The following is a 13,653-nucleotide window of genomic DNA, read 5'->3' on the forward strand; positions in this document are numbered from 1 at the left end:
ATCTAGTCGGGAGTGGTGCTGACTGAAAACAGATGATTTGGAGCGATTCGCGCGCCATCTGTTGGTCATTCTAAGGACTTATTGAACTACCCTCGTAGCTTTGAATGAAATGCAAGTCAAAATTTTATAATTCAAACTCCAGGCTCGACTTGTATCCCTAGCATTTAACGCCGCTAAACGGATCACATCAGGGCTAAAGGGCACTTCGGTGGAAATATGCCTGCTTGGTTTCATAATACGCAGCTCTGTTCTTAACCTGAAAATGATTCTATATCGCATTTCGGTGCGCAAGCATTGCCTTCATAATAGATTCCGTTGACCTCCATTCTGTTCTCGATTCTAAAGAATAGGCGGCAGGTTTAAATCCAACCAATAGGTGAAGAGATAATGTGGCTTCAGACTTCGAGATTATATCGCAACCTCTTCTTTATGATGGGATTTAGACTCACAGAAACGTCTACTAAGATATTTAAAATAATTTCTCAAATTTTCAATTCAATATCCCAATTTTTGTGGACGTGAATTGTTGCGAAAAAATGTCGGTGAGGTTGCCGGTAAAAGAATAATAAGTAAAAGCAAGTACATTTAAAAATATTATATTAAATACAAATCTCAAAAAACAAAAGAAAATTAATTACGCAATATTTAAGAAAACTGGTGAAAGATAGATTATACATATGCGCAGCATAATGCGTAAAAATTATAACGTAATACAAAATAGAGAAGTAGTGTTTAAACTTTATCAGTCGATATAACTACTTACTAAGTTTAGATCACATTCTTCTCTCTACTCTTGACATGTAATAATGGTGAATGTAATTTTCCAAACAAGCATAAAATATGAAAATTGAAGCAGTGGATTATTCCGATGCTGATATAAATATATTTATTTTACTCCTTCACAAATTCTAGACGAAGAACATTGGATTATTCAAGAAATCCTCCTTGATTGTCAACTTCCTCTTCTGTTCATTTTCCAAGTTATTGACGTCGATATTAACACTGAAAAAAGGCAATGGGTGAATCCTTTTTTCACTTTTATTCAATTATATTGGTCAATTCATTCCTCGTAGAGGGACGTTTATAATCAGGTAAATTTTCAAATCTACTTTGATGACCTTTCATGATCTATGAATACTAGGGTGGTTAAAAAATGCATGGCAAATTTTTTTGCATGCTAGAGGGCAACGATCCCATCCCCATTTTATTCCGAATGCGAAAAAAGAAATTCCCAAACTTTTTATTTATTTATTTTTATTTTTTTTACTTTAACAAGTGCCGGTTTTGATTTGAAGTTTCCCATGTAAAATGCATGGGGAAAAATCACTTTTTTGAGTTTTTAGAATAATTTTTAGGGTTTGAAAAAATGTGACGGGAAAGTATGGAGGCCTGTAGAGAATTATCTAACGAAGAATTTCATCTATCGACACCCCTAACACACGCCCACGAGTACCTGAAAACTACCCTTAAAACCAAAAATTTCAATCTTTCTTGAAACCGACCTTTTGAACACTGTATTCTCGTTTTTTTTTACATAAAATTATTAATATTGGTCTAGTGGATATATTTATTATCATTGTTTAATTAATTTTCAATTATTTAAACAAATGGAATTTTTTTGAATATTTTTTTTCTCGAAAAATCGTTTTCCCTCTAAAAATTATTACTATTAGTCTAGTAGAATACTTATTAACACTGTTTAATTAATGTTTTATTATTTAAACAATTTTTTTCGAAATTTCGTTTTTTGCCCTAAAATTATTACTGTTGATCTAGTGGAATATTTATTAACATTAGTTCATTAATTTTTAATTGTTTAAACAAATGGAATTTCTGTAAATAATTGTTTTAATAAAAATTATCAATATTTCTTCAGTGGAATATTTATCAACATTGTTCGATTAATTTTTTTTTTTTAATTTTTGAATAAAAATGATTATTTAAATATTACTGATAAATATTCCACTAGACCAACAGTAATAATCTGTATTTTAAAAAAATCGAAAATAAATTATTTAAACAAATTCCTTTTGTTTAAATAATTAAAAAATGACCTAATGTTAATAAATATTCCACTAGACCAATAGTAATCATTTTTAGGGAAAACGAATTTAAAAAAATGATTTAAACCAATTCCATTTGTTTAAACAATTAAGAATTAATGAACCAATGTTATCAAATATTCCACTAGACTAACAGTAATAATTTTAAGGCAAAAAATAAATGTTCGAAAAAATATTTAAACAAATTCCATTTGTTTAAATAATGAAGAATTAATTAACCAATGATAATAAATATTCCATTAGACCAATATTAATAATTTTAAGTAAAAAAAGACCCTAAAAAATTATTCCAAAGACTCAAAAAAGTGATTTTTACCCATGCATTTTACATGGGAAACTTCAAGTCAAAACCGGCACCTGTTAAAATCGAGAAATAAAAAAATAAAAAATTATGGAATTTCTTTTTTCAGATTCGGAATGAAATTGGGGGGATTGTTGCCCTCTAAAAAATAAAAGCCTTTTAAGCCACCCTAATGAATACCGATTAATAAAATTTAAAAAAATAGTTTACTTTGTTTATATAGGGGAAACTAATTTAATATATGAAACATAAAACTACATAATTTAAAAAGCTGTTCGTTGCAACAAGGGGAGGCAAAATTTGAGAAAATTTTACTGTTTCTTATGAATTAACAAAGTAGTTTAACTTTCAACATAGTAACTGAATTTTTGACCAAAAAATATGAATTCTCAGCAAACAGTGCAATAATTTTTATTTAAACCAAGGACATTTTTTTATTTTAGATCAAAAATAGTTGAATTGAATAAAAAAATATAAATTTTCAACAAAATAGTTAAATTCTCAACCAAAACAGATTTATTTTCCACCGAACAGTTGGATTTTGGACAAAAAAGATTAAATCACTACTAAAAGATGAACTTTAAAATAAAAAAAAAATAAAAGAAACTTCGACCAAGAAAGATTATTCAATAACTAAAAAAAAGTTTCATCCAAAATATTTTTAGAGTTAGAGTTTGAACTAAATAGTTGAATTTTGAATCGAAACGATGAATTTTCAAACAAGAATATAAATTTTCTGTTAAAAAGACGAATTCTCAAAAAAATATATTTTCAACCAAATACTTGAATCTTTTAATTAAAAAATACCAATTAAAAAAAAATGCATTAGATAATTTTTTATTACAAACAATTAATTTTCACCAACAACAAAAAAAACGAATTTTTTTACAAAACAGTTGCATTTTCTACCAAATGAATGAACTTTCTACTAAACTGCTAAAATTTGCCAGTCAACATAAGAATTTTTCTACAAAGCACTTGAATTTTCATCCCTAAAATATGAATTTATAGCCAAAATAGTTGAATACTCAACCAAAACAGATTTATTTTCAATCAAATAGTTGGATTTTTAACCAAAAAGATGAACTTTCAAATAAAAAGACGAATTTTCAACCAAAACAGATTTTTCAATAACAACAACAAATTCATGAAAAAGGTTGAATTTTCAAGCCAAAAAGATTACTTTTCCACAAGAAAGAGTTTCAACGAAATAGTTAAATTTTCAATCGAAACGATGAGTTTTCAATCAAGAATAATAATTTTCTATTAAAAAAACAAATTCTCAAGAGTTAAATATATCCACTTTGAATCAAAGAATTGAATTGTAACCAAGAAGAATGATTTTCTACCATAAAAGACGAATTTTTAACAAAATAAATCAATTTTTAACCCAATAGTTGAATTTTCAACTAAGAGGGTTTGCTACCACAAAAGAAGAATTTTCAAAAAATTACATCCATTTTTAAACTAAAAAATATCAATTTAAAAAAATCCATTCGTTAAATTTGCATTACAAAAAATTAATTTTCAACAACAACAAAAAACGATTTTTTACAAGAGTTGCATTCTCTATCAAATAAATGGACTTTCTACTAAACTTCTGAAATTTTTCAGTCAACATAAATAATTTCATACAAAGCAGTTGAATTTTTATCTCTAAAATATAAATTTTCAACAAAAAAGTTATTTTTTAACAAAAAAAAATTAATTTACTGTATCTACTTTTGCATCTAATGATATTTAATTAACCACGAAATTCTTAGAAAAAGAGCAAGAATTTATTGGATTCTTAGCTTTTTTAATTTTCAAGAAGTTCATAGTAAAATTTTAATGTTGGACGTTAAAAAAGGAATATAAGAAAATTCCACTATATTATTCGGTAACAGTTTTTTTATTTATTGAAAAGCTACTATCATATTTTTGGTTCGCATTTCATCTTACTTGTTTAAAAATTTAACAATTTAATTATTACACTGTAAAAAAAGATTTGTGTAAAATTACAAAGTTTCGGAAAATTAAATATTGTATCATTGTAAATATCACACACTCCACTGTGTGATTTCACAAAAGTATGTGAAATTACATCCTCTAGCGATGTAAATAAAAGGACCCTCGAACAGCAGTGTAATATTACACACTCGATAAAAATAAAATTACACATTCCCTCGTACGAGCTTCACATTCATAAGGGAAAATTCAGTCGCAGCGTGTAAAAATACCATGCGCCGGAGAAATCACATTCCTGTGATTGAAAATTACATCGAAATTTTTAATTTTATCAAAGATCTTTAATTTTACCCTGGCGGAAACTGTAAAATTTTTGATTTATAATTAATTTAAAATTTAGAACAATTAATCAAATAATATATGAATACGAAAGCGTCTCTCGTGTTCGTTGTTTATCCATTCCTTCATCCTTCAATTTTGGTGAATTTTTATTTTTGATGTGAGGAAATTGACAGCTTTGGTTAACTTTTTTGACAGCTTTCACACAAAGTAGGCCGAATCCGAGCTATTCCTATTTTGCCTTTTACATTTTCTGCTATTGTAACGGAAAAAATGCGGTTATTTAAAACGTATATTTCATTTTTTTACGGAATATTTAAACATAAAAAAGTACCCATATTATCTTATGTGTTTTAGGTAAGTGGTAACGTGTCTGGCTTGTGTTTCTTGAATCTCCATGAAATTGTACGAAGTTTGAGCTTTCGAGTATTCGAAACCTGTCGCCCTGATTAATTTCATTTTATTTTATTCTTTCACATAATGAATTTTACATTTTCGCATGTAAAATTATCGGCCGAATTAGAATATCACAACAGATTCGTGAAGTTACTCTGATACACGAGGGTTCTTTTATTTACATCCACCAGAGATGTAAAAATCAATAGATTTTTTTTTACAGTATACAAGAAAATGCAACTATAAACTACGATACTTCACCTGGTGACAAAAATCTGAACTAAAAAGCATAGGTATGATTTTAAAGATGCATTTTAATTTGTTGATAAAAGTTTTTTAACGATTTTTTTGCGGAGTTTAAAGTATTTATTTGATAATAAAAATAAGCCTTTATCGAATACAAAGGCTTTTAGATGAAATTTACATGTTTTACAGTGAAAAAAACAAAACATTTTTTAACAGAAATATTTTTCCTATCTACTATTTCAAAATCTGATTTAAATATATTTCTTTACTGTACACGATAGAAATTCGATCTCAAACTATTTGTTTTTTATAAAGATTTGTTTCTAGTACTGAATTATTGTTTCATACTTCACAAAAAAATCGTAAAAACGCTTTTATGCACAAATTAAAACACATCTTTAAAGGTGTTGAAATGGTAGACCACCATTCCCAATATTGTTAAAGTCATTTTTGAAAATAAAAATTCAACAACTTTTTTAAAAACTAATTTTTTTAGTAAAAGGATCATCTCTTTGGTTAAACATGTAACTATTTTTTTATAAAAACTATTTTCATGTTAAGTTGAAAATAATTTTTTAAACTAAAAATTAAACTATTCCATTTTTGCTCAAAAACTTATCTTCTCTAGTTGAAAATTTAACTATTTGGTTAAAAAGTTATTTTTTTTTTATTGAAAGTTTAACTTTTTGGTTGAAAATTATGTTATAACAAAAATTCGTTTTTTCGTGGTAAAAATGTAATTTTCTTCGTGGAAAATTGATCCTTTTTTGGTTGGAAATTCAACTATTTGTTTTCAAAAGAACTTACTGTTAAAGATTTTACTGTTTTGTGGAAAATTAATCTTTTTGGGTTGAACATTTAGAAATTTGATTTATAATTAAAGAATCTGGTAGAAAATTAAACTTTTTTGTTGAAAAATAATATTTTTGGGTCAAAAATTCAACTCATTTCTAGATAATTCGTTTTCTGGCTCTAAAATTAAATAATTTGACTGAAAATACATGTATTTTGTTCAAAATTCGTCTTTTTGATAGAACATTAATCTTCTTGGTAAAAAATTCATATTTTTGGTTGAAAATTTAACAACTATGTTGCAACTGCATTTTTTTGTTGTTAAAACTTTCTTTTTTATCTGAAAATTTAAGTATTTCATGTTTGGTTAAAACTTTATCCTGTATATTGGATAAGTTGGAAATTTTTCTTTTGAGCATAAAATGAATATTGTTTGTTGTGAAAGTAACCATTTGGTAGAAAATTCATATAATTTCTTAAAAAGTCGTCCTTTTGGGTGGAAAATTATTCTTGTTTGTTGAAAGTTCAAATTTTTGTCCTGAAATTTAATTAATTCCGTTAAAAATCCTTTTATCTTCATCAATTTATCTTTAATGATTGAAAATGACCTTTTTCGTTCAAAATTTAAATATAAAAGTCCATTTTTTATAAAGTATTCGACTTTTTATCTTGAAAATTCATCTTTCGTGCTATCTTTATCTTTTTTGGTTGAAAATAAACTTTTTTTTACGAAAATTCAATTGTTTTCTAACAAAATTGGCTTTTTCTCTTGAAAATTCCAATATTTTATTGAATTTTAATCTTTTTGGCCTCAACTACAACAGTGGGTATAAAATAAAAAATGTAGTGATCAACCTCTTAAAATTTGACAATACTTACTCTTGCGTCAGGGCTCTTGCCCTGAAAGCTGCAAGATGAGCATAATATGTCGGAGTCGGATAGCTGACAGATCGAGTGCATCTTGAAAACATGTGGCACAGATAATAAGTGAGTTGTTCAATTTCGTCCTCGCTCATCTTGTTATCGTCCCAAAGACATCTGTACTTAGTAGGTCTAGCCGTTCCCTAAAATTGAAGAAGAAATAAATAATTATCGTAATGTCTATACTCAGAGATATTTTCTGAAAGTACAGATCTTTGTTAATTTAAATCAAAATCTTTTTTGTTGAAATATCTACTATTACATTTTTCGTGAAAAATTCATCTTTTTATATTAAAAAATCAACTCTTTGGTTGGAAGTTCAAATACTTTCTTAACCCACAAACGGTACACTGGTGCGAATTCGCACTCGAAGTTTTTTCATTTTGTTGACACTTACGCAAACACAGCTGCAATGGATTATCCCTACATATATTAAATATATATCTTAAATATGTGTGATATATACTAGCTGCTTATCATATATTCAATATATTAAATAATTAATATTAAAATTTTAAACAAACCAATTCGCACCAGTGTACCGTTTACGCATGCTGGGTTGGAGTGTACCTCTTGAGAGTTAATAGTTCATTTTTTCGATTGAAGATTCATAATTTTAGTTAAAAATTCGTGTTTTACTTGGTTACATTTTTTAAAACTGAAAGTTCAACTATTTTTCAAAATGAGAAATTTATCAAGTTTAACTGTTTGGTTGGAAATTGATGTATTTGGTTGAAAATTCGTATTTTTTGGCAGAAAATCAATTTTTTGTTCAAAAAATCAAGTGCTTGGTTGAAAATTAATCTGTTTTAGTGAAGAATTTAGGAATTGTGCTAAAAATTCGTTTTCGTTGGTTTAATCTGTTTCTTAGTTTAAATTCAAATTTTTTTGTTAAATATCTGCTTCACTCATATTCTTTTGCTGACGATTCATAATTTTATTTGAAAATTTGTGTTTTATTTAGTTGCAATTTTTTTCAACTGAAAGTACAACTATTTTTAAAATTGATAAATTTTAGAAATTTAGAAAATTTAACTGTTTGGTTGGAAATTGATGTATTTTGTTGAAAATTCGTCTTTTTTTGTTAAAAATTCAACTGTTTGGTTGAAAATCAATCTGTTTTAGTTGAATATTTAAGTATTGTGTTAAAAATTCGTTTTCGTTGGAAAAATTTGTTTCTTAGTTTAAATTAAAATCTTTTTTGTTGAAATATCTGCTTTATTTTATTTTTATTTGCAGAAGATTTAGAATTTTAGTTGAAAATTCGTGTTTTATTTAGATACTTTTTTTTTAAACTGAAACGTCAACTATTTTTCAAAATTAGAAATTTTAGATATTTAGAAAATTTAAATATTTGATTGGAAATTGATGTATTTTGTTGAAAATTCGCCTTTTTTGACAGAAAATCAATTTTCTGGTCAAAAATGTAACTCCTTGGTTGAAAATTAATTTTCTTTAGTTGAGTATTTAAGGATTGTGATAAAAATTCGTTTTCGTTGGTTAACTTTGTTTTTTAGTTTAAATTAAAATCTTTTTTGTTGAAATGTCTACTTTATTATTATTTTTATCCGAAGAATCATAATTTTAGTTGAAAATTCGTGTTTTATTACAATATGGAAATTCTCAAATTTTGAACGGATTTAGAATCGTTTTGTTAAATCAATTATTGTTTAGTTTTTTATGCTTTAATTATGTACAAAACTGTTGAAATCAAACTTGTGCAATTTTTCTTCTTAAAATTTGTAAAATTCCCGGTCAAGAAATAAATTCACTGTTATTTCCCGATTTTTTCCGGTCTCAGAAAATTTTCGGTCATTTCCCGGTCCAGAATCACAAAAGAGGTGGACTTAAACTTTTGAACGGTAGTGTAGGTGAGTAATTTAATAGTAACTCATAAATGCCTTTTTTAATAAAAAATCTTATTTGGTTAAATAATCATTTCTTTTGGTAAAAATTTGATCTTTTTTGGTTTCAAGTCGAAATTTTTGGGTGACTTTTTGCTTATTTAATGAATTCAATTATTCTTAATTTATAATTAAAACCTTTTTGGTTGAAATATCAACTATTATATTTTTTTATAAGAATTCATCTTTTTTGGTAGAAAAATAGTATTTTTTATTTTAAAATTCAAGAATTAAGTTAAACAAAAAAGGTGAATTCTAATAAAAAAATGAAATAGTTGATATGAACAAAAAAATTTTTATTAGAAATTAAATGCAGTCAAATTAATTAAAAAAAAAAAACAAATTTTCAATCAAACTATTGCAGCCGCAAGATAAACATTATACTTTTCAACCAAAGTGGCATTTTCGATCAGGAAAGATGAAATTTATCATTTAAAAGATACATTTTCCAATACAAAAGACGAATTTTCAATAAAATAGTTCAAACGTTAATCAAGCCAGATTTTTCAGTACAGAAAGAAAATTTTTTTTAACAAACTGTTGAATTTTTAAGTAAAGAAGATGAGTTTTCTTCAAAACAGTTATATATTTTCAACTCGAAAATATAAATTTTCAACATAAAAGTTAATTTACTTAATTTATCTTAAAAAGTAACTTGATAATAATAATGTTATTAAAGTTTCACATTAATCTATAATATTACATTTTTATGCATACTTACTAATTTGTTGAAAAATTTAATTTTTAAATTAATTTAATTAAAAATAAGCAATTGGAAAAACTTGAGGTTAGAATTGGAAGTTTATTTTTAACTTTGATTTAACTTTTTTTACTTTTAACTAACTTTTCGGTTGAAAATGTACATTTTCGAATCATAAATATAACTGCTTCGAAGAAAACTCGTCTTTTTAAATTGAAAATTTAACAGTTTAGTTGTAGTTTTTTTACTGTAAAATCTTTTTTTTTAATCAATATTTGAACTATTTTGTTGAAAATTTGTCTTTTTGGTTTTAAAATGAATCTTTTTAATTAAGAATTTTATATTTCGTTAGCAAAAATGCACCTTTGATGGAAAATTAATCTGTTTAATTTGAGGTTTGAGTTTTAACAGTTTTATTCAAAATTCGTTTTTTGTATATAATGAGTTCAACTGCTTTCAATTTGTAATGAAAATATTTTTCGGTTGAAATATCAACTATTATATTTTTTAATTAGAATTTACCTTTTTTGGTTAACCTGATAGTTTAATTGTCTAACAAATTGTTGAATTTTTAAATAAAAAAGTCTTATTTTCTATCAAAAAGATGAATTCTAATAAAAAAATATAATCGTTGATATTTCAACCGAAAAATGTTTTAATTATAAATTAAAAACAATTAAATTCATTGAAAGAAATTTAACTCATTTAAAAACCAATCGAATTTTCACCCAAACTGTTCGACTTGTAACCAAAACAGATGATTTGTCAACAAAATAGGATTTTTCATTAAAAAAAGAAAAAATATTTCAACCAAACAGTTGCATTTTTGCTAAAAAATTGAAATTTATAATTAAGAAAATAAATTTTCGAATCAAAAAGACGAATTTTCAACAAAATAGTTTAAATATTAATCAAAAAGATTTTTCAGTCAATGAAATTGTTGACTACTTTTTTTCCATTTATGTACTAATTTTAATTAAGGTGAATTCCATATAAAAACTTAAAAATAAACAATTAAATTTGCATGTAAATCGATAATATTTATCATATTTAATATTAACATACAATATTAAATGTTAATGCATACTTAATAATTTGATTAAAAATTAAATTTATGAGTTACTGTTAAATTACTTACCTAAGGAGTTAGCAAAATTTGAGGTTAGAATTAGAAGTTTCAATAAACTACTTTGAACAACTTTTTTATATTAAATAATCAATTAAACGGCAAGCGTGGTGCTTATAAACAATATTTTTAATATGAATGAATTTAATTTAATAAATTATATCTTGTTATTTTGTTAAGCCAAATGTTAACATGTTGATATTAATTTTATTTAAAAATAAAGAAAAATAAATTCCTTATGATTTATAAAAATCCATTCTTGCTTTTTAAATTATTCTATAATTGTAAGTTATTTGTACCATTCTATTTTGATAACCCCCATTGGATTTTCCTGGTCCCAGTATTGGCTTATTTTGTGCCCCACTTAACCCTTCGAGTACACACCTATTTTCTCAAACATTTCCTACACACTGGGTCAAAAGAACCCTCTTCACTTTTTGGTTGTCTATAACTTCATAACTACTAAACCTCTTAACTAACCAAAATTAAGAGGTATACTTGCACAAAATTTAAAAACAATTTTGGCACTCTTTTTACTAACAAATTTTTATACTTGATGAAAACGAAATATCCAAATTTGAATAAATTCGATGTTAGTACACGTATGGGTCACCCTGACCCTGCTTCGATTTCAATTGCTTCTCAACGACGACTGATGACTCGGCACGCTACAGAAACTGTAGTCGGTAAAAGTCGGCGACAGGGTCAATATGACCCAGTGTGTACTCGAAGGGTTAAGGATATAACCCAAAATTCGTATCCCACTAATGGACGATCTAATGGCCTGAAAGTATCTCAAATGGTTTTAAAATTATTCAGATTGATTGTACCTGAATGCTGGCGTGTGACACAAGGTAGAAGTCAATATGCGATGGATGGGTGATTTCCGTATCAACAATCGTTCCCGCCTGGACGTTTCCGTTCCTGTCGTCGCTATTCCTCGCGTCGGCGGGGAAAAGGCGAATATGATGTCTCTTTTGGACAACAAAGAACGAAATCGGAGGCTCATAACCTGGCTCCACTTTCCTGCAGGCATTCCTGATGGCCGTCAGTTCATGGTGCATTACCTGAGGAAATTGGCCCTCACTGACTCCATCCCTACAGAAAAAAAGAGACAAAAAAATTAATTATCATATTCTGATTCTGATCCTCTCTCTCAAAATCGGTCGAACTAAATCGGTAACCTGTAGAAGATAATTCGCCTTGGTTTATGTGAAGTTTTCTGATAGAAAGTTTTCAGCTGGATAATCATTATCTCTTCCAAATGCTGAATGATCTCAGCCCTTGGAGGCTGCAATCTAATTTCGATGTGATACTTGAAGGCCTTTGGATCGTGACTTGCTGCCACCTTGAAAATGTTCACGATTTAATATGAAAACTAATTTTTTACTTCCGAATTTGTCGACGGAATGATCACGCTCGAAATCTCGTGTGAAAGCTATTGTGAAATCATTATAAAGCTTAGAAATTTTTTAGAAAACATTGAAACCTTTGAAATTTTAGAAATTGTAAAATATTTGAAATCTATGGAATTTTTCTAAATCTTTGTGGAATTAAAAAAAAAACTTAGAAATCTGTCAAAACTATTAGGCCTATAGATATTTTTGTGAAATCTTTAAAATATTTTCGAAATAATTAAAACTTTTGTGAAACCTTTGACATCTGTGGAACTTTTTTCGCAGTCATTCAAACTTTTGAAATATTAAAAATTGCAAAAGCTTTTAAATCTAGGGCATTTTTAAAAATCTTTTCGAAATCATTAGCTTTGTGAAAGCTTTGAAATTTTTTTAGACTCTTAGTAATGGCGAAATCTTTTTAATTTATGGAAATATTTTTAATCTGTGTAAAATGTTGTAGAATCTTAGAAATCTATGAAATCTATTAAAGCCTAAATAAATTTCTTTTAATTATTTTAAATATTTTCGAAATAATTGAAACCTTTTTGAAAGCTTAGAAACTGATCAATCTTTTTAATCTTATGCGCATTTGAAATCTTTGTGGAACGTTTTAAAATCTTAGTAATCTGTCTTGTGTAAAATCTGTACGAAATCTTTGAAATCTTTTCGAAATCTTAAGAATTAAAAAACCTTTTAGATCTAGAGCATTTTTTTTAAATCTTTGAAATCTTGGAGAAATCTCGGAAATGGTGAGAAGTTTCTGAAATCTTTGTGAAATATTTTGATACCTTTGAAATACTTGAAATCTTTGTGAAATATTTTGAAATTTTTTCAAAATCACTGGAATCTTTGTGAAAGCTTTAAAATCTTTTTAAACTCTTAGAAATGGCATTTTTTTAGATATTTGAGAAATCTAAGAAATTGTAAGAAGTTTCTGATTTTTTTTTGAAATCATTTGATACCTTTGAATTTTTTGAAATCTTTTGCAATTTTTTCAAAATTACTGGAACTTTTGTGATCATTTGAAACCTTTTTAAAGTCTTAGAAATGGCAAAATCTTTTAAATCTATGAAAATATTTACAAAATTTTCGGATTGTTTTAAAATCTTATAAATCTGTAAAATCTTTATGAAAGCTTTGGAATATTTTTGAAATGATCGAAACCTTTATGGAGCCTTTGAAATATTTTAAGAACTTTTTAATCTTTTTAAAATCATTGAAACCTTCGAAACATTTGTAAATATTACAAATTGTAAAGCTTTTTACATCTATGGCATTTTGAAATCTTTTCGAATTCTTGAAAAAATTTGGAAAACCTTTTAAAATCTATGAAATTTGTTCGAAATATTAGAAATTTAAAAATCTTAGCAATCTATAGAAATTTTTGAAATGTTACTAGAATCTTTTAAAACCTTAAAAATCGATACAATCTTTAATATATATGGAAATCTTGGAAATTTGTTTCGAAATCTTAGAAACTGTAAAGTCTTTATAATCTATAAAATACTTTTGAATCTTTGT

At 26.2% G+C, this 13,653-nt stretch overlaps 1 protein-coding gene across 1 annotated transcript in view; it reads right to left on the reverse strand.

Annotated features, from left to right (window-relative positions):
* Positions 1–580: 580 nt before the first annotated feature.
* LOC117167226 (protein argonaute-2-like) overlaps positions 581–13,653 on the reverse strand; it is a 63,049-nt gene continuing 49,976 nt past the window's right edge. Inside the window, exons 14-17 of the mRNA XM_033352045.1 lie at positions 11,920–12,083; positions 11,566–11,833; positions 6,964–7,148; positions 581–1,002 (exon numbers count right to left, since the gene is read on the reverse strand). Coding sequence (XP_033207936.1) covers positions 909–1,002; positions 6,964–7,148; positions 11,566–11,833; positions 11,920–12,083 — 711 coding nt within the window. The 3' untranslated portion in view covers positions 581–908. The remainder of the gene's footprint in view (positions 1,003–6,963; positions 7,149–11,565; positions 11,834–11,919; positions 12,084–13,653) is intronic.

Source organism: Belonocnema kinseyi, chromosome 1 (genome assembly GCF_010883055.1).
Source record: "Belonocnema kinseyi isolate 2016_QV_RU_SX_M_011 chromosome 1, B_treatae_v1, whole genome shotgun sequence".
NCBI lineage: Eukaryota > Metazoa > Arthropoda > Insecta > Hymenoptera > Cynipidae > Belonocnema > Belonocnema kinseyi.